Source organism: Glycine soja, chromosome 19 (genome assembly GCF_004193775.1).
Source record: "Glycine soja cultivar W05 chromosome 19, ASM419377v2, whole genome shotgun sequence".
Lineage (NCBI taxonomy): Eukaryota > Viridiplantae > Streptophyta > Magnoliopsida > Fabales > Fabaceae > Glycine > Glycine soja.
Window position 1 is genome coordinate 5,446,561 of NC_041020.1, and position 22,599 is coordinate 5,469,159.

General features: G+C 33.2%; 2 protein-coding genes, 1 long non-coding RNA gene and 1 pseudogene across 5 annotated transcripts; 3 read left to right on the plus strand and 1 right to left on the minus strand.

Annotated features, from left to right (window-relative positions):
* The first annotated feature begins 473 nt into the window (after positions 1-473).
* On the plus strand, positions 474-2,378 carry LOC114398271. Of its 2 annotated transcripts, XR_003663562.1 has the most exons (5): positions 474-1,160; positions 1,376-1,434; positions 1,652-1,822; positions 1,955-2,010; positions 2,237-2,378. It is a non-coding gene; the product is annotated as an uncharacterized LOC114398271 (long non-coding RNA). The 2 variants fall into 2 exon arrangements; XR_003663561.1 differs by having other exon boundaries at positions 1,652-2,010.
* A 2,882-nt stretch (positions 2,379-5,260) lies between these two features.
* On the plus strand, positions 5,261-7,996 carry LOC114400002 (6-phosphogluconate dehydrogenase, decarboxylating 2-like). Of its 2 annotated transcripts, none has more exons than XM_028362241.1 (2): positions 5,261-5,514; positions 6,350-7,996. In XM_028362241.1, exons 1-2 carry the CDS (start codon positions 5,390-5,392, stop codon positions 7,824-7,826), a joined length of 1,602 nt encoding a protein of 533 aa, XP_028218042.1. In that variant the 5' UTR covers positions 5,261-5,389; the 3' UTR covers positions 7,827-7,996. The 2 variants fall into 2 exon arrangements, with proteins under 2 accessions (XP_028218042.1, XP_028218041.1); XM_028362240.1 differs by having other exon boundaries at positions 5,321-5,590.
* A 1,084-nt stretch (positions 7,997-9,080) lies between these two features.
* Positions 9,081-9,680, plus strand: LOC114398511 (annotated as a pseudogene).
* Positions 9,681-16,849: 7,169 nt separating this feature from the next.
* On the minus strand, positions 16,850-20,615 carry LOC114400434 (putative calcium-transporting ATPase 13, plasma membrane-type). The gene has a single exon (XM_028362874.1). It carries the CDS (start codon positions 20,198-20,200, stop codon positions 17,111-17,113), a length of 3,090 nt encoding a protein of 1,029 aa, XP_028218675.1. The 5' UTR covers positions 20,201-20,615; the 3' UTR covers positions 16,850-17,110.
* Between the last annotated feature and the right edge of the window lie 1,984 nt (positions 20,616-22,599).

The following is a 22,599-nucleotide window of genomic DNA, read 5'->3' on the forward strand; positions in this document are numbered from 1 at the left end:
AGTGGTAAAATTCGTAAATAATAAAAATTTGATGGTCAAATTTATAATTAAACCTATTTGTTTAACCTTGTAACGCGTGTTTCCATATGTAGATGGTAATCTTTTTCCAACCAATGAACATTTATGGTTGATTTGGTAGAATGAGAGAAAATTGAATGAAAATTAAAATAGTGTAGTAGAGGTGTGGGGCTCACACGTATTTTTGAAATTTATCTTCCTTTCTCACCTTTTTCTTCACAGCTAAACCCAAGCATCCATCCTTGATTGAGTTACGTATCATCTATCATTATAAAAACAAGGCCCTAGATGGCCTACGTGTCAAGCTGTGGTGCAATGCAATTCCCGCCTAAAAATATCAAATCGTGCTACAGTGTGTTTTCAGTAATTAATATATAATAAATAAAATAAATAATTACTATTTTTAAGTTTCCAGCGTGCCGCACAATTATCAATGCACTAATTTTGTTCCCAAGGCTTTTGTATTTTCCAACATACGTTTCATTTTGAATTTTGCTTCTAACCCCTCTCTTTTTCCATTACTTCTCAACTCTCCGTTTCTCATTTTCGTTCCTCTCCATTCCTCTCCATTCTTCTGAATCCTCTGTTCCTTTCCATTCTTCTGGGTTCTTTTCTCTCCTATCCTACTGCATTTTCTTTTTTCATTTGGTTAGTTTGGCCAAAAAATCAAAAGGTTGTTGCTTGGTAAAGCCGTTATTTTCTCTCCCGTGAGGAAAACCCAAAGGCTGAAGCTTTTTTGCTTGGTTTGACAGTTCTTTGCTTGGTTTGACCGAAAAATGATTTCTGGGTTCTTTTCTATCTTATCCTTCTACGTGATGTATTTGATTTCTCCTTTGGTTTGTGGTTCTGACAGTCCAAAAAATTGTATTTTTTTTGTGTTCCTCGGGCTTATTTGACTGGCTGACTATTGTTCTTCCTTTGCAACACAAAAGCTTCAATTTTTTTGTGTCTTCTGCCTTTGTTTTGTGTTATGACTTTTCGCAGGACAAAAACTTAAATATTTTTGGGTGTTCTGCCTTTGTCTAATGGTACAATATATTTTTTGGTATGTTGATTTTTTTTATTAATCGCTATTGTATGCAGAGAAGGTGGAAAAACACACTAAAGTTGCGATTTTTATCTCAAAAACTCCATGAGTACAGGTTTGTAAATACAAAAGTTAAAATTTTTTTGGGTGTTCTGCCTTTATTTTGTTTTCTGACTTCTCGCTATACAAAAGTTTAAATTTTTTTGTGTTCATGAGCCTTCTCCAACGTGCTTATTATTTCCTATACCCATGTTTTTGTGTTTTCGTCCTCTTTTGGTGGTCTAATGGTTCAATATATTTTTTGGCATGTTGATTTTTGTATGAATGTAGAGAAGGTAGAAGAACACACTAAAGTTGGGATTTTTATCTCAAAAACTCCATGAGTACAGGTTCGTAAACACAAAAGCTTAAATTTTTTTTGGTGTTCTGCCTTTATTTTGTTTTTTGACTTCTCGCAATACAAAAGTTTAAACTTTTTTGTGTTCCTGAGCCTTCTCCAACGTGCTCATTGTTTCCTATACCCAACTTTTTGTGTTTTCCTCCTTTTTTTGGTGGTCTAATGATTCAATATATTTTTTGGCATGTTGATTTTTTTTATGAACGCAGAGAATGGTGGAAGAAGACACTAAAGCTGTGATTTTTATCTCAAAAACTCCATGAATACAGATTCATTTTCTTACTTTGTCTATCAAAGCTTAAATTTTTGTGTTCCTGAGCCTTCTCCGACGTGCTTCCCCCACCATTGTCGATTTTTATCTCCAAACTCCATGAATACATGTTTGTTTTCTTGCTTCGTTTTCCCTTCCCGTCTTCTTCTATGTTTTCTTTTTTTATCTCTATTTGCATTTGTATGCGATTTTTATTTCGATTTTTTGTTTTTTCACTGCATGTTCATTGTTTCTTCTAAAGCTGCGATTTTTATCTCAGAAAGCTTCGATTTTTATCTCCAAACTCCATGTGCACAGGTTCGTTTTCTTGCTTTCTCTATCAAAGCTTAAATTTTTTTGTGTTCCTGAGCCTTCTCTGTCGTGGTTCCCCCGCCATTTTCGTTTTTTATCTAAAAAAGCTTTGATTTTTGCCTAGATTTATTATATTATACTTCAATTGTTATTATTAATTTATTCATCATCTTTAACTTTTCTATATACTGACAGTACTTTTGCTATTTTATTTTTCTGTGTTGGATTGCAGTTGAATTTCTCGGAAACGGACCCCATTCATAGGTATCAGATGAACATAGTTGGATTGTTGTTGTTCTGCCTTAATGGAACAATATGGAAAAATATGGATCTTTGTGTTGCATTCACTACCTATTTTTATCTTTTTTGTGTTCCATGTTTAAGTTTCTTTCTTTACGTGTTCATCTATGTATTACTTGTAAAAAATAATGTTTATTACTATGATTAACTTTGAGGTTCACGAGCTATCTTGAATCTTCTCCAATTCTGTTCTTATGGTAACGTATTAACATGTACAAAATCTCTGTTGTAGATATTCTTGACATTTGTGCTTATACAGGTTGAAAATAAAAATAATTTACTTTTAATGCTTCCGCATTTTATTTCGTTCAATTTCACACTATTTTATGTCTTCTACGTTTTTGCTGCTTTAATGTCAATCAGCATTTATTATTTCCAATAAATTAATATTTCCAAAAAAAATAAATAAATGTGCCGCTGCAGTTACGTTTGAAAATCCAATCCCATTTTGAATTCAAATGTGTGACTTTTAGAGTGAAAACCTTACATCTAATAACAATAATAAAATAAAAATAATAAAAACAAAAATATTTTTTTGTAATTAATAATAATAATTTATAATAATATATTATTATAATAATAAAAATTATTAGACTAATTTATAAAAATGATTAACATTTCAATAGCATATGACATCGTCAAAATATTTAATAGAAAAATTACATATAATTTCTTTTATAAGTTATAATATTAAAAATCTTTAAGTGTATAATAACTCACACTAATAGCGTAAAATAATTTATAGTTAAAAAAATAAGATTATTGTTAACATCAGATTAATGTTTCAAACAAAAAATCAATAAATAATTAATAAATATACTTTAATGTCAATTATCATCAAAATAAATCAAATTCATCAATGTCAATCAACATTTATTACCAAGAATGAGTATGTCTCCTTCTCATTCTACACCTTGGCGCATGTTTCAAATTCATATTTTATTTAATGTATTTTTTCTGCCAATACTTAAACATTATTATTATCCAAATAAATTAAATTTTCAGTCATTTCATAATGAATTTTAACACTATTGATAAATATACAACAATATTTTCATAATAAAAGTCTAGCACGGGAAGTGAAAAAGATTATCATTATATTTATAATAAATAATAAAAGTCTAGCATGGGAAGTGAAAAAAATTATCATTGTGATACAGTAATTAATAATAATAATTTATATTAATATATTATTATTATAATAAAAATGATTAGAATAATATTGTCAATTCATGATTGGAGACAAAAACAAAGCCTTCTAGACCGTGGTTCAACATTTATAATTAATGATAATAATTTATAATAGCAATCATATATAATAATTTATTATTATAATAATAAAAATGGGTTATATTATTTTATAATCATTCGATATTAATACGGTTATATTATCTCACTTACGAGTACTTGATATGTTTCCAGATTTGTTGAAATTAATTTGAATGAAAAGTTATACTAAAATAAAGTTAATTTAAATACGTTACAGTGTTTGTTATACCTAGATTTTAGTGGTTATGAAAATAGTGATAAATTTATATCTAAAGATGAACTGTAATCATGCATCCATCTTTTTTGTAAACAAATCTGTTTGAGTTAGTTAATTTAAATAAGTTTATAGTGTTTGCAGTAAGCGAATTTTAATAATTATAAAAATACAGATAAATTTCCATGTAAAGATGAAGTGTAATCATATATCCAACAAATTTTATTTTTTTCCTTTCTAAATTATATGTATCTTTTATAGAAGAGAAAACTTTCCTTTTAAATATTAAACGTTACATATTTTATTGACGTTTAATTAATAAACATATTTTATTCATATTTTTGTTAATTTTTATTTCAAATTAATAGGTACTTAACAATCAATTTTAAATATTACAGCATCAATTTAAATATATTATTAAAACAACTTCAATTTTGTAGTCACGGTCCAACACTACTAATATCTGATTGTAGTCATGTGCATCCCAGAGGTTCTTTCATGCCCCTTCTTCTCACATTTTTATTAATGTTGTACGATTTCGGTTACCATTTGTAATGTTCTATGAATGTTAATTGTAGATTAAACGTGAACGAAAGGTTTATGCTCAGTAATTTTTGTGTGTGTATTGCTTTCTTTAATTTATGATGAAGGGGATTCGATCAAAAAAAGAAGAAAAAAAATGTCGTCAACAATTTGAAGGCACGGTCCAACACTACTAATATCTAATTGTAGTCATGTGCATCCTTGATGATCTTTCATGTGCCTTCTTCTCATATTTTTGTTAATGTTGTAAGTTCAATACCTTTGGGTATCAAACAAATTTTCAATTTCTTTTTATTTTTTACTAAAGAGTTTATGATTTGCTTTGATTAATTATAAACTTATTTTGTTGACTTATATTTTTTTCTCAAATCTTTTTTCTATCTCTTGATGTTTCATGACTTAGTGAAATACATATTATCCAATTATGTAATGGTTTGATTCACATTTTTTTTATTGTGTATCCTTTCTTTTATTCTAAACAATATCAAACAATATATAATATTAACATGTTACCTTAAAATCATACTTTATTACCTATATATAACTCAATATCAATTATTCCAACTTTTCAATACTCAAATAAGAATATGAGTTTATGAGTCCGGGCCGTCGGCACCGGCAAAAGCTAGTGTGAGTTATTGCAATCCCTCATACTATCTTTGATTTTACCCAAATAAAAAAGTTCAAGTGTGTGGATTAATGAACATGAATTGTTTCAATTTATCCAATGATCTCATATTCAAATCTCACATATGTAATTATATTAAATAGTCTAGGAAAATTTTTATTACACATAATAATTCTACTCAACTCAAATAAAATTGTTTAATAAATCATAAGTGGTTCAGAACTAATAAAAAAGAAAAAAAAAAACAAAGGCGTGCGAGATCATATCACACGTGAACCAGTTGACAGTGAAATCGGTAGACTTAATTCCTTGGAGCATCTCCACCTACCCAACTTGTTAGTCGGACAAATTGGACACATTTACATCATAATAAAGTGTTTCTTTCCTTTGTCCAAAGAAGGTTGGTAGTTGTAGTTGGTGCGCAACAGTGCATGCTTGCAATTCAACTTAGTCTACAGTGTCCTTGTATATTACTCTTTTGTCCTTGCTCACTTGATGCTTTCTACAATCTCTGGGACACCCAGATCTCAATTTTCTTCAATTTCACTCAGACCAGGTTTGCCTTTAAAACTAGCTTCTTCTTTTGCATTTTGTCGATGCCACAACTTCTGTGTTGGATTGGTGGTACACTGGTATATATGATCATTGATCAATGAGCTTGTTTTGTTTGCTCAGAAACTCTACTTGCATTTTTGTTTCTGTTGTGGTTTTCTGAGAAATCAACATGACTGTAAATGTTGTTGATGATCTGGGTTTGCATGGTGATTTCTTTCTGGTTAATTTAATACATTTGATGATGTGATTGATTTGTTGGGCAATGGTATTTGCATTCTAATTTAGTACTTGCTATGATTTGTAAGATTTTACTATATGGTAGTATTAAAATGAAAAATGACACAAAATAGAATTGTAGGTAAGAAGATGATTGTTTGATTGCAATTCGCATATTTTGGATCGTTTTATTTTGACATTGTGCTATCTTTAAAGCCGTGATGGTTCTTGCTTGATCTGTGTAAATCTAGATAACTATATATCTGTTCTGTAAATGTGGTTAATACACCTTCTTTTGGATAAGTGAATACTGACAAGGAACTCCGAGAACCTTATCTTTTAAGGGTAGGGTACTCTTGTGCTTTGGAAATCTAACCTTCTGAGGGGAAATCTACCTTATCTAGTTATCTTGTTTTGTAGTTGTTGTTAATATACCTTTTTTTTATCTATAAATCTTAGAATTAGACTCCTTTTCTCTATAGTGTACTTTCTAGAGGTTCTAGTTGTCCTCATTGATTGTAGTTAATTTGCACCTTTTGTTTCTCTCTAGAAATTAGAAGTTCATGCTTAAACTTTACCTTGATACTTCTTTCTCGCATGAATTTTCGAACATTGAACAGGAAATTAACCATGGCTCAACCTGCAAGCCTCACAAGAATAGGCCTTGCTGGCCTGGCTGTGATGGGCCAAAACCTTGCTCTCAACATTGCTGAGAAAGGCTTTCCCATTTCTGTCTACAACCGGACCGCGTCCAAGGTTGATGAGACAGTTGAAAGAGCAAAACAAGAAGGAAACCTTCCTGTGTATGGCTACCATGACCCTAAATTCTTTGTCCAATCCATTCAAAAGCCAAGGGTCATAATAATGCTTGTCAAGGCTGGTGCACCTGTTGACCAAACCATCAAGACCCTCTCAGCACACTTGGAAAAGGGTGATTGCATCATTGATGGTGGCAATGAGTGGTATGAGAACACTGAGAGAAGAGAGAAAGCGATGTCCGAATTGGGTCTTCTCTACCTTGGGATGGGAGTTTCAGGTGGTGAAGAAGGTGCAAGACATGGTCCCTCTTTGATGCCTGGTGGTTCATTCGAGGCCTACAAGTACATAGAAGACATTCTCCTCAAGGTGGCCGCACAAGTCCCTGATAGTGGTCCTTGTGTGACCTACATCGGCAAAGGTGGATCAGGAAATTTTGTGAAAATGATCCACAATGGAATTGAGTATGGTGACATGCAGCTCATTGCTGAGGCCTATGATGTGCTAAAGTCGGTTGGAAAGTTGTCAAATGAGGAGCTGCAAAGTGCGTTTTCGGAATGGAACAAAGGGGAACTCCTGAGTTTCCTCATCGAGATCACCGCTGACATATTTGGAATCAAGGATGACAAAGGAGAAGGGCATTTGGTAGATAAGGTTTTGGACAAAACTGGCATGAAGGGAACTGGCAAATGGACCGTGCAACAAGCTGCTGAGTTATCAATTGCTGCTCCCACAATAGAGGCCTCTTTGGATGCAAGGTTCCTCAGTGGATTGAAAGAGGAGAGAGTTGAAGCTTCAAAGGTGTTTAAGTCAAGTGGCTTTGATGAAATCTTGAGTGACCAACATGTTGACAAAAAGCAGCTCATTGATGATGTTAGGAAGGCTCTTTATGCTGCCAAGATCTGTAGTTATGCACAAGGAATGAATCTGATCAGGGCAAAGAGCATTGAGAAAGGTTGGGACTTGAAGTTGGGGGAACTTGCAAGGATTTGGAAAGGGGGTTGCATCATAAGAGCAATATTTTTGGACAGAATCAAGAAAGCATACGACAGAAATCCTAACCTTGCAAACCTTCTTGTGGATCCAGAATTTGCAAAGGAAATAGTGGATAGACAATCTGCATGGAGAAGAGTTGTGTGTCTTGCTATCAACTATGGCACTAGCACACCAGGCATGGCTGCTAGTCTTGCTTATTTTGACACATATAGAAGGGAACGGGTGCCAGCAAATTTGGTTCAGGCTCAGAGAGACTACTTTGGTGCTCACACATATGAGAGGATTGACATGGAGGGATCCTTCCACACTGAGTGGTTCAAGCTTGCAAAACAGTCAAGGACTTAGATTACTACTATTCAAACTCTTTATGATTAATTTTCAATAAATGTAATGCTTTCTACTCAGGACTATGCTGAGTTCAGCTTAAATAATTGCATTGTGGTGAACTTCAATTTCATAATTTGTCCATCTTAATTGGTTGGCTTTTGTTCTATAATCTATTTTGTTGTTTCTTAGCCGATTCTTCTGATTATTCTGCCTACATCTTAAAATTGTGCCTTTTTAGTTTATACCATTTGACAATAACACACACACTCCTACTATTACTAGCCATATCCGTGCAATGCAGATGCAGATTTATTTTTTACATTTGGTTTATAATAATGTTTGAAAAGGAATATTCAACTGCTCATCACTAGCTCAAACATTGGACTTTGTAACACATCAAGCCCTAAATGATTTTCTTGTGTAATCATTTTTAAATGTTAAATCCTCAATCCGTCCACCATGATAATCTTTTTCTTTTTTTTTTTACCAGAGGTTAATTCCAATGTTGGCTTTCTAGATGGCTTGAACTAACTGCCATGCTATGACACAACTGTGATTTCGTTTTTGCTAGCTAATAGAACCATTGACAAATAGCAATCAAACATGAAGGATGATGAAGATCTTCTAGAGATCATGCGAATTATATTGTTTGTATAATAATATAGAAACAATTATCAAATAATTAGTTGAATGATGTAACTATCGTATGCATACAAAACAAAATAAATAATTTACATTATTTGTTTAATTAAAATAGTGTAACCAAAAAGATTTTTTTTAGTTTGCTTAGCTAGCACCGGACTATAATGGTGGACACGGTAAAAACCAACTTTGAACCACAACAATAATTATAATAATAATAAATTAATTGTGCATACTAATCAAGACCCACCTTTTGCATTTGACGATCTTTGAATTAAAGTTTGCACATGACTGCAAAAAATAGTGGGGGTAGAAGTTTCAAAATTGCATTAATAGATTACATTATGTTAATAGATTCTTTAGATAGTGACCCTTGTTAGCAATAACTCAGGTGTACTAAGTTTCAAAATTAAATTGTTTAATAGATTACATTGTTAATTGCTAGACCCCTTAGACAATAGACAGTGACCTTTTGTTAATTAGTAATAATCCATGTCTACTATTTTTTTTGTGTATGTACACAGCAAAGAAATTTGAAACTGGACTTTATGCAAACTATTGAAAGTACCTCTAACTACTAAGACAATGCTAGTGGGTTAATTCAGGTGTATTACTACAGTACTACTATGCAAACATTTCTCTCTATTGAAGCATAGGCTTATCTTACACACTTAACAAGCACATAAAAAATCAAAGATGAGTTTCTCAGCAGAGAGAAAGCCACATGCTGTGTTCTCTCCATTTCCCATACAAGGTCATATCAACCCATTGTTTAAACTAGCAAAGCTACTTCATCTAAGAGGCTTTCACATAACCTTTGTCCACACAGAACACAATCACAAACTCTTGCTCAAATCAAGGGGTCTCAATGCCCTTGAAGACTTTTTTTGCTTTGAGAGCATCCTAGATGGTGTTCCTCCCAATAATGATGACAATCTTGATGCCACTCATCATGTAGTTTCTCTTTGTGAATCAATCAGAGAGAAGTTGCTTCCTCCATTTCTTGACCTTCTTTCTAGACTTAACCATTCTGCCACTGCTTGACTTGTCCCCCCAGTTACCTGCCTTGTTTCAGATTGTGCCATGACCTTTACTATAGAAGCTGCTGAAGAACTTTCACTTCCTATCCTTCTCTTTCATCCAGCTAGTGCTAGTACATTATTGTATGGTTTGCACTTTCGTACTCTGTTGGATAAAGGTCTCATACCACTCAAAGGTATACATTTTTAAGATCTTTATATCACCATAGATTATAGTAAGTACTTGTACATACATGAACAATTTTAGCAAGAGAAACGGGTGTATATCCATTAGGAATGTTCAACAAAAAACTTAATGCATAATTAAAATAAAAGGCAGTAAGAACTTATAATAATAATTTTAATGTTACCCACAACATATTTATTAGAATAAAAGAATCCTATAATATACAATTCAAATCCTACAACTTGGTTACCTATGGATTCGTATCATAAGAAGAATCTTTAATGACTTTAAATCTTACAATTGTGAATAATACAAATCACATGATTCAATGGTTCATTATCTTTTTTTTTTTTTTTTTACTTTTCTTTCGCCAACTCATGAAACAAATTAAAAAGTCAAATAAGTCTAAACTTATCCTATTTGATTATTCCACCATGTTATGTGTCACTCATTCAATGCATAAAATCTATTTGGCTATTTCTTTACTTAGTTTCTGTTATTATAAAATAGAGGTTTCACAAACTTAGATAAAACTAATTAAGTTATTTTACATATTTCTAGTTTAAAATTATTACATTGGATACTATATATCTTTTATATGATGTATGTGGAGTTATTTTTCATTATCTTTCAATCTTAAGTTTCGATACAAATTATAATTTACAATTCAAAAATGAACTTGGTGATTCACATTTGAATCTCAATTTGATAACTTAATCTTGAATGTTTGATTGGTCAACTCAATAGTTCGGCCTAGAGGAGGGTTTAGGCAACTTGTTGTTAACTCATAGGCAAGTGCACCAATATAATTAGTTTTTCTCTATTTAATATTACTCTAGTTATCACCTACATATATTAATGTACTCAAACCGTAATTCCTCACATGCGAGAGTCTAATTCCCCTAATTCCTTTCTTAATCCCTCAAGAACTTAATTAGTTGAACCGCATAACTAAAAGAGATGTATAAACAGGCTAAACAACCTCACATTATCCCTAGCAATGAAGTATTTAGATGTTCTTTATGGTCCTAAGGATTAAAGATATTTTCCAATGCCTAAACCCTAAACATAGCCTATATATGGGTGATCAAACCAAATACATGTGAATCAGCATTGAAAGATACAATGAAAACTAGTAATAACATTAAATAGATAGTAAGAGTTAATACATCAAGAGAGTTTGGTGGAAAGCTCCCCAACAAGGGATGGTTTAACCTCTCATTGTCATGAGAGACTTAACTATACAAAAAGGGATGGAAATATGAGGGAGAATGGAAGGAAGATGAATGTGAGGAGAGTCAGTGGCTCCCAATGGTTGTCTTCTTCTTCTTCTTCAAGCTCTAGGGTTATATGTTACTTTTCTACCGAAGTCCCCTTCTTTTCTCTTATTTTTCCCTTAAAAACCATTCTGATATGAGATTTTCGTGATTTCCACGCTAAGCGCGAGTAAGTGACTGGGCGCTAAGCGGGTGACACCCTCTACCCCATACATATATGTACTAATAAATAAAAGAAATAAGAGATCAAATTTAATTAAAAGTTTTTAAAATACATTTAAATACAAGCCTTTCAAAAAGGTAAAAGACTCACATTCACTTTTCTAACACCATAATAAAACTTGTTCAAATAATTAATAAATTATTTCGGCTCAAAACAAGGTTATCCAAGACCTCATACAATTAATATAGCAACTTATACCCTAATATCACATCCTATCAGAGCATTGTGTCCTGACGTCCTTCAGCACAAGGTTCCTTAAAGCAATTCACCTAGTCATCTGCTCCCTCGAACACAAAGTTCAAGATCATCACAGGATCCAAACACAAACAATAGAGGGAGTGAGTTATCACATTCCTAACTAATAGAGAAAAATAAGACAACATATAGGTATAAATATTATATAACAAAATACAATTTACTTAAGCATAACTCACATTATTTCACCACACGTCCCATTCGTTTTCACAACATTCGCATACTCAATAGTCAAAACACAATATCATCAAATCAATCAATATAGAACAATACACAAGCGTTATGCAGCAGATACACTAAGACTCAATCCTATATGCAATATGGTACCATGTCAGTGAAAAACCTCGTCGGGCGCCTAGGAGTACATGACAAGACAAACCACACACTAGCAAGTCAAGTCACTCTCACTAGGTAATATCATAGGGAGACCAGTCAGGGTCACAGTGTTTTGCGAGAATGCTCCAACCATGTGGGGTCGGCAAAGGCTTAAAGGAGCACTCAAACTGAGTGACCCCCAAGGCCTACACTTTGAAGAGTCCGTCAGGGCCTCTCCCTCCTGATTCAGGTCCAACCCAGAAAACATTTTAACACACAGACTCTATCTATGAACTATACAAAACACACAATTCCTCAATTGTTCTCAAATATTTTTAACTCGTCGTCCTTTAAAGGTCTTAGCATTAGCTCGTCGCTCTTAAAGGGTCTTAGCATTAACTCGTCGCCCTTAAAGGGTCTTATAGTCGTGTGATTGTACAATCCATAATTTACAACTCAATGCACACAACATCTCAATCACGTGCATACTCAATTTATCACATACACTCGATTTCAATCACAATGTTATAATCTCAAAATAACATGTTATCACACCTCATGAATCATACACACTTTACCTATGAACTATGCAATACACACAACTACTCAATTATTTTCAAAATCATTTTAACTCGTCACGCTTGTGATTAAACTCGTTGGGTTCCCACAATGGATCTCATCACAATACTCGTCGCGCAAAACTCGTCGCCCTTAAAGGGTCTTACAATTGTGTGATTGCACAATTCATAGCTCACAACACAATACACATCTCAACATACATGTATTCCATCATTCATCACATGTTCAATTCACCACATACTCACAATTTGAATCATCATTTCATATCCTCAATATAACAATTTATACAAAAGACTATCACAACCTAGAGAGTAAAACCCCTCAAATAATATTACACAATTATATCAAAATCATAGGTCAAAATATACACATATTAAGAGCACAATTTATCAAGCAATTCTCATTAGAACATGAATATTTTATTTATAATCATAAAGGAAAAATTGCAATTTAATAAACATCCCAAAATAAAACCCTAATTTAATCCTCTAAGGATCCTTACACATGTTCTCACTAACCCCCAATTGTGAATAACTCATCCCTTACCTATAAGCAGACTCACGTGTCTTCCGACAGCGATAGCGACATCTCTAGTGGTTCCCTGAGATTTTTCCAGTTTTTCCTCCGACTGCTCCGATAGAGTTTCCAAATGTCAGAGAGACGGAGAAGAGATTGAAGCCTCCATATTGTACTGCTTTGTGCGATTCATCTTTCTCCCTCCACAAACATTATTTTGCAAAACCCAACGGTGAAGACGTGAGGATATGACTCTCGAACACAATATAAAAATTTCACTATAATCCAACGGTGAACAAGTCCGAGATTATAGTTTTACCGAAACGGTTTTGGATTTCTGCGGGAAAGGAAAAAGTTACGATGCGAAGAGTATTTCTTTCAGCTTAGACATTATTTCAAAATTCCCACACACACACACACACACGCACAGATTTGAGCACACACGATTCAACAACAGGTCGCCAACAAAAGGAAATAAATACAAAAAAGTCTATTTAAACAACTAATTTTTGGAGTTTTATTAGCATAATTTTTATGTGTTTGAACATTATGGTTAACTATTTTCCTTTCATTATATATATTTTACATTATGTGTTTTAATATTATGTGCTTTATTATGTCAATTTTACTTTATTCTTATATCACTCTTATAATATTTATACATAACACTTACTTTTACATTCATGTTACTCAACTTTAGTTGTGTGGTCATACTCCAATTTTAAAATATTTCCTTATACATATATAGATAAGTATAAATTATTTTAATTTAATATATGCATAATTCTTTTTAACTCATTTAACCATCAATAATATAAAATATCATTAATAATTATATTTTTAATTTTTATTTATCAATCAAATTATTTATTTAAATTATTTATAAACCCGTGCATCACGTGCGTCTATGTCTAGTTGTCATTAAACTCGGAAGGTTTTGTAACAGCTTGCAAAGATACATCACGATGCTCAGAAATCATTAAATTCTTACTCATGAGTTTTTTTAAAAGATAAACCTAAGCATACATAAAGCATATCATCCTAGCCCCTAGGTGTGGCTTTTGTGAATGTATTACCAGTTACCACTTAGGACTCTCCATCGTACCTTTACAGACCAAAAGAAAAATATATGTAGTATGTAAAGCCACATTCATACCTTAACCCGTCCTGCTGAAGCTTTTTAAGATTTGGTATATGCATGGAAAGTTCTACAAGGTGTTCAGCGCAAAAGTTAAACAACAAAGACTCTAGGCAGAATCCATCCCAGTAAAATACCACAAATTATATACATAATCGATGTAAAAAAACAATACATGTAAGTTCGAATATTCAAACCTTACTCTAAATAAAAAATAACATGTTTCAATTTGTGTGGATGAAAAATATATTGAAAATTTTGTAAAGACGAATTCCAAACATTATCATATTTATGAGAAGGAAGAAAAATATATTTTAATCCTTTTATATCAGTTAAGCAAATAACTAATGTAAATATAACATTTTTTATGTTGGTTATGTATATAATTGATGTAAATGTAATGTTTTTTTATATCGGTTATATATATAATTAATATAAAAAAGTTATACACATAACTTCAAATATTCAAACCTTACATCAGACCAAAAAATAATACAATTCAATTTTAAAAGGACTAAATATATTAAAAATTTTACAGAAAAGAAATCTAAACTCTTTTAATTTTATGAAGATCAAAAGCATATTTTAGCTTTACCAAATTATTCAGGTGGTCTTATTACATAATATACTTTCGAACAATTGAATTAAAAAATTATATTTATTTTATGATTTAATTACTTTACTGTTTATATTTTTTAATTTATAAATAATATATTATGTCCTACCTGTTTCTTATTTTAGAGAAAACTTCCTATGCATGCAACTAAATAGTAGAAGCATGCACTAAATCTAAAGACAGAATAAAGGTGGAAAGGATCTAGTAAAACAAACAATTAGTAGCAAAATAATTGTATAAAACTACAGCATGGTCCTTCATTATGAAACAAAAATCCAAGAAGACTCATTAAACCACAATCAATTTACATATTCCATGCACCTAAAATCACTAATATAAAAAGGAAAAAGCATTCTGGTAGAAGCATTCTGTGGTTTCTAGCAAATCAATCGGTTAACTTTGTTCACTGCACAGGTACTTTGAGTTGAAGAAGTGATTGGTTTACCAAGGTAGGAGAGTTTGACATTCCCTGCCACGATCACTAGTATCTTGGGCTTAGAGTCAATTTCTATGCTCTGGGGTATTATTGCATGTTTCATGTCTTCAGCTTCAGCTGAGGATTAAGAAACATGCTTTCTTTTGGTGCACATAAGGATCACCAATGCCACAGAAATCAGAATCAACTATATAGATAAGCCTCCAAAAAAGTAAGAAATTGGAGACCTCCAATTCTTAATCTCACTGTCTGATGATGAACTACTCGTTGGCCTCATCCTGCTTAAATATATCTCTAATGGTATAGAATTAATAGTGCAACAATTGCAGTTATATGATGTGAGGTGGTGGTGCCAGAATTTATAGTAAAACTGGAACAATTTTATTTACAAAAGTACCCTTTTGGCATGAGGAAGATTCCTTTTTATGCTTGCCCATATGCTTCACGTGGAGGTCAAAAGTGCAAAGCATTCATGATTTCGAATCTCAAACGTGCCTAATATGAAATATGCACCAAGAAATTGTATTACCACTCTGTCTTTCAAACTGGAACTTTCAAAATTAACATATTTTCCCCCAGTTTTTGATTTACCGAATTTTGTTACTTAGAAAGTAACTGCCAAACTCAAGAAAATTTTATCGTACTATTATATATTTAGCTATACTCTATAACAGTGAATGCTAAACTTTTAAAGAGAATAAAGAAAAAGGTGGAAGTAAAAAAATTAAGGAAAAAGATTAAAATAGATGTGTAGCCACATAAAAATGACAATATACAAAAATAATTTTGTATAAAGAGATATTGATATGACACCGATTGAGAAAAAGATGACAGAAAAATTAATTAAGGTAATTTGGATACATACAGCAAAGGTTACTAGAAAAATAGATTGTATGATTTTTAGTCCCATGAAAAATTGCAAAGGGAGACCAAGAACATTGAAAGAAATTGTTAAGAGGAATTTCATAGTGAATATTATCCTTGAGTATTTAGTCTTTACTTGAGTACAATGACATATTGTATGATATGTAGCCGACCTCACCTAGTGAGAGACGAATCTTGTTATTATTATTACTGTTCTGGTTATCAAATAACATGCGGCCCTAAAGTTCTGTTTAAAATTGATCATGTGCAGAAAGCAGTAGATTCTCTAACCATAATATGGGAAGAGACAACAACTAGGAAACGTTTCATCTTTTGGAGTCACTAACTTATAAGGTGATCTTTGAAGATCGATTACAGATTTCAACCTTCCCTGTGTTCCCCTTTAGTAACCAACAATATTTATTGCCTAACTTCAGCAGTTTCTAATTTTCCAAACACAGGCAAATCAAGAGGTGTAAAGGTACATAAAAAAAAAAAAAAAGAGGTGTAAAGGCAAAATGTCTTTCGGTTGTGTTATGCAATTGCATTGAGAATTACTAGTTGAGGTAGCTTACAAAATCTTTACTATATTCCTCTTTTTCTCAACCACATGATCATATGCAGCTAGTGGTTGCAGTTGTTTGTTGCTTCAACCTCTAGCACCATGTGATTTGTGTGCTACCTGTTTAGTCTCAATTTGAAGATTTTCAAAAACACTTATGATCTTTTACCGATTCAGAGACATGTTAGGCTACGGTTTTTCTATTTTTGTGAATAGAAGAAAATTGAGGTACACAGAATGTGTGCATATTATGTTAGCGTGTGTCTGCATGCCTAATTAGCAAAAAGAAAATGATGCTTCAAGAATTTGATACAAACAGTGGCATTGAAGTGGTCCAATTCCCAAGAGGCAAGAGCTATCTATCTATTCCTAGTTGTTACCTTAAGGCTAGAGCACTTTTCTTCTGGTTATATTAATAAAGCAATTCTCATTCTGTTATATTGAAACATATAGTTACAATAAATATGATAAAAAAATAAAACTTAAAGAATGTCTAATACAATGGCCATATTAGAAAAGAATATATATCATACAAATAAGAATGATCACATCGTGTCTACACGATGATTTGACTCTAGCAATCTTTCTTTACAATATCTCCCAACAGAATTCTAAATGATTAATGAGAGATTGAATGGATCAAACAAGACACCACTCATACATGGCTATGTCTTCATTTCTTCTTACTCAAAAAACTGAGGAATGGTTTATCTGGGACAGGTATTAACTTCACAACCCAACCAATTGGCCAGGAAACTGCGGCTAAACCAATGCAGATACCCCATTGTCCCCAATTTAGCCTCTCTGTGTCAGCAAATTTCTTGAGAAACTCAACCATCACCACCTGAAGGATTATTGTTATGCCAATAATGCCTAAAAACAACTTGCTCCTGTGTATGCCTTTGAAGACATTCCTCTTCTCCATCTTCCTTGCATTGAATTCATTGAACACTTGACAAAGAACAAATGTGTTGAAAATCAATGTGTCATTTACTCCTGATGTCACACCAAAGATAGACTCACCTTTAAATTGAAGGGTCAGCAAAATTGCTATTTGGTACAAAGCTTGAGCCAATAGGTTCCTCCACATGACATTGGTGATGAGAGGTTTTGTTCTACCCACTGGTGGTTTGTGCATCAATTCCATTGTAGGTTTTTCTGTTGCAAGAGCCAAAGCACCTAATGTGTCCATGATCAAGTTCACCCATAATAATTGCACTGCTGTTAGTGGCACTTTCCCAGCTGACACTGCTGCCACAAAGTTGATTGCAAGTGCTGCCACATTCACTGTCAATTGAAACTGAATGAACTTCTGGATGTTGTTGTAAACACACCTTCCCCACCTTAAGACAGTGACCACAGATGCAAAATTGTCATCCAATATAACAATATCTGAGCTCTCTTTCGCCACTTCAGTACCTTGAATTCCCATAGAGAGTCCAATATCAGCTTCTTTGAGAGCCGGTGCATCGTTTGTTCCATCCCCAGTGACAGCAACTACATGGCCTTTTTGTTTTAGGCATTGAACCATTAGAAGTTTGTCAAAAGGAGAAGATCTTGCCATCACACAGATTTTTTCCACCTTCTCCAACCTCTCTTCATGCGTGTAGTTGCGGAATTCCTCTCCTTCAATCACTGCTCCATCTGTGTCTTGATTAGGCCGAAGTATGCCGCATTCGGTTGCTATGGCCTTTGCAGTGAAAACATTGTCACCTGTGATCATTTTGATATTCACACCAGCATTTTGGCATGCTTCCACGGCATTCTTCACCCCTTGACGACATGGATCCTTAATACCCACAAGCCCCAACAATGTTAAACCATTTTCTTTCACTTTCGCCATTGCATTCCCTTCTTCATCTACAAGCTCCTCCTCAGCTACTTCTACATGTGCAAAAGCAATGCAACGAAGACTACTAGAAGCCATACCTTGAATAATGTGCTCAAACTTCAACATCCTATCATTGTCAAGATCTTTCACAATGCCAGAAGCATCATAGTATCTTGAACACATCTTTAGTACCATCTCAGCTGCTCCTTTCCAATGTGCATTAACTGTGTTGTCTACCTTCCTTCTCAACAAAACTCCACTTCTTTTCTTCTTTGAGTTGAAGGTCTCAACATGAATGATGGAACAACTTCTTGTCAAGTTCTCCATCTCCATGTTCAATTCCAAGACAGCCCAAGATAGGATTGCTTTCTCTGTGGGACTACCTGAAAACTCAAATTCAGAACCTGATTTATTGGACTTGTGCACACTTCCAGTAGTGTTTAGAGCCACTCCTTCTTGGATCAATTGAAGAACAAATGGAGCAACCTTTGTGTAGGCACTTTCTAGCACCGGTTCTAGGCCAAGCCAAACCTTAGTCACCTTCATCTCGTTAAGTGTGAGAGTTCCTGTCTTATCAGTACAAATTGTGGTAGCAGAACCCATTGTCTCACATGCAGAGAGCTTTCTCACCATTGCTTGGTCAGCCATCATTTTCTTCATTGAATAAGCCAGAGTTAGAGTCACAGCCAGAGGAAGACCCTCAGGGATTGCAACAACAACAATTGTAACTGCATCAGCAACAATCCCCACAACAGCATTCATGATATCATCAAACTTGGTCCTGCTTCCATTGAACTCTTTGATCCCAGTCTCATCCTTTGTGTTACCTGTGAAGTACCTAACCAACAAAACAACAAGGACAAGAAAAGCCACAGCCAAACCAACCTTCCCAATGGATGATGTCAGCTTGTTTAATCTCTCTTGCAAAGGAGTTTCCTCATCAATATCTTGGCTTATTGAACTCATCATTTGGCCCCATGTTGTGTTCATTCCAACTGAAGTAACAAGCATCTTAGCATATCCATCAGCCACTTTGGTACCTGAGAACAGAAAAGGGTGGTTTTGTCTACTAATCTCAACATGATCACTCTCTCCTGTCATGCTTGCTTCATCGACTTTAAGTGAATGTCCTTCTATGAACAACCCATCTGCTGGCACTTGATCTCCAATCTTCAAGCAAATAACATCGCCAACTACGATTTCGAAGATTGAAACATTTTGGCGCCTCCCACTTCTAACCACATCAATTTGTATGTCATTGCTCACTTGAGACAGCTTGTCAAACTGTCTATTCTGTCTGAAGTTGCTCACTGCTGACAAGGAAATAACAATGAACACCGCGACAAAGATGCTTCCACCATCGTACCAACCTTCTTTAATTCCATGCTCCTTGATTCCAAAGCCAAGGGAAAGAGCAGCACAAACCATGAGGATTAGAATAGTGACATCCTTAAAGGCTTCCACCACAAAGTGAAAGAAGCCTTTGGAAGGTGGTTTGTGGTAAGTGTTGGAACCAAACACTTGTCTTCTACGTGTGATGTCTTCAGCATCATCATCACCACCTTTGATACCATACTCAACGTGGGTTTGAAGGGCTTTAGCCACCCCTTCAACCCCACCAAATCTATCAAGGTTCTCAAGCTCTTTTTCTTTGACAATATCGGTGAGGGCTGTTTGGTCTATATCAAAGGAATGGTGAGGGTTCAAATCAACAACTGTGAAAGATGGTGTTGGTGTTGGTGTTGGTGAAGGTGAGGCTTTTGCTTTGGTTTTGTTTGGTTTCTTGAGAGTGGAGTGTGACATAATAGCTCGGGAACAATAGATGGCCATGAATGCAGAGTGCCATCTTTTAATGGATGCACTAACGGTGGGGTTTGGTGCATTGAGGAGTGTCTCAATGTGTTGCAAGTTTGTGAGCAAGGGCATTGACATGGTTGCAAGTTTGTAACTAAGGTAAGAATATATACCTCAAAATAAGAGTAAAAAGAAGAGATCGAATTGAAGAAGAAACACAAAGTGTTGTGTATATTGTTCGAGAAGGCAATGATTTGAAAGATTGAAGCTATTTGTAACACAGTATGTTCTGGAAACAAAAGGGTACAATGTTCTCTACCTTGTACGCGAAACTGATGTATGTAAATTGTTGAGGAGTCTAAAATTATTGTAACAACTAATAAGCTTTGATATTTACCAAGAGTGACAATCTATCCTCATATATATGGGAATAAAGCATGTTAACGCGTTTAGTTTGCTGGAGAGATTTCTTAGCATTCAAGGAAGATGACGCACTCATTAGTCATTACCTTTAAAAAGAAACAAATCAATAAAGAAGATGAATCATTTCCTCAATATGAAATGAAAGATAGTTTCACAATTGCAGCTTTTTTGGCGGTTAGGAATTACGTAGAGTGAAATTTATCAATTGGTGCCTTTTTTTTTTTAATTTTAATTTCCAATGCAGGTTTTAAGGTACGAGGATGCTTCGAGGAGGTGACGGGTTAATATTAAAGTCGACAATATTCCAAAGCGACGAAGGAAAGTTCTTTACTTCCAATAATGGCAATTTTTGTCGACTTCTGCGTTGTTTCGCTTTCTTTTTTATTTAGAGGTTAAGGTAATTGCAATTTGAGAGTGAAGTTAATAGTATATTATATTTCAAGACTTCGTAATATATTGATCAACAACAGCAAAGTATATGTTTCTTATTCTAAGTGGGTCACCAAGACAGCAAATTTAATGGCCCACACGACACCAAACAACCTTTTTGACCATTTTGATCATGGATAAGGATGCAATTCATCTGGATAATTAATCTGCATACCTTGTCTCATCATTCTGTTCAAGTTAACATTATTAACTAAACAATTGAAAAGGGAAACACGAACCTAACGAGGATTATTTATAGTTAGATATTTATAATAAACTAAACAAATACCCAAGCGTTGCGCGGGTTTATAATTAATTAAAAAAATATTTAAATAAATTATTTATTTAATAAATTAAATTTAAAATATAATTGTTAATGATATTTTATATCATTTTTTTTAAAGGGGATAAAAAGTTACTTATAAATTAAGATATTTTTATTTATCAATATATTTATAAGAGAATATTTTAAAATTAAAGATTGACCACTGAATTAAAGTTGATTAATATGAAGATAAAAGTAAGCGTTATGTATAAATTTTATAAGAACAATATAAGGATAAAGTGAAATTGACATAAAAAAATTGTCAAAAAATATATTTAACCAAAGAAAAATAGTCAATCATAATGGTAAAACATATAAAAATGATGCGAATAAAATATCGAAAATTGTTCATTTAAATAGACTTTTTGTACCTATTTTCTTTTGTTGGTGACCTATTGTTGAATTTTGTTTTCTTTGGTGTACTCCTTTTCAAACTTTTTCTAAAATTGAATAAAGTTCATTTGATGATGAAGATTCATCTTTTGACTTCTTGGATGCTTGAAGCTTTGAGTTTTACTTATGACACATTGAATTTTTCACATTTTTTCTTTAATGGATTTTTTTCTTTTGATGATGAAGATGCATCTTTTGACTTCTTAGATAATTGTTACTTTGGACTTTGACTTGTGCCAGTTTGTTTATTGGCCTTTTTTTTTAATGGATTTTGTGAGATTTGATAAACTTCTTCATGAGAAGATGAAGATGCACCTTTTGACTTGTTGGATCCTTGTAGCTTTGGGCTTTGACTTATAATTAGTTCTTTATCTCATTCATTTGATGATATTTGTTGTGGTGAAGTGGACTCTTTTTTAATAAAAATATTAATTAATGGACAAAACTATTAATATTTTGTACAAGAAGTAAAAATGTAAATAAAGTATAAATATGGTTATCTGTTTAATTTCTTTGAGAAGAGGATCATGCTAAATTATATTTTTTGGGATAAGAGTCCTTGTGATGATATAGATTTGAAATCCTTCCTTCAAGTTGTGAGTTTGATTTCAAAATTCAAAGTGTGTTTGCAAAGGATATACAACATTGAGGGTATATCAGCCTTATTTTCATTTTGGGTGTGAAGGATGTGAGATGCCATTGTGTTTAGAATTTGTTGTGCATCTTGATCGAACATTGTGAATGTTGTTACATCGGTGTCATCAGACACTTTTAATTATATCTTGAACCTAAAAAAGATTTAAAAATTATCATATTTATTTAATTATGTTATAACAAATAATTCATTGTATACAAATAATAAGCATTATTGTTGGATACTTGGATGGTTGTTTGCATTTTCTACAAGTGTATTGATTTTCCTTTTTTGTAACTTTCTTTTGGCATCTCTCACATGCAATTTCAACCA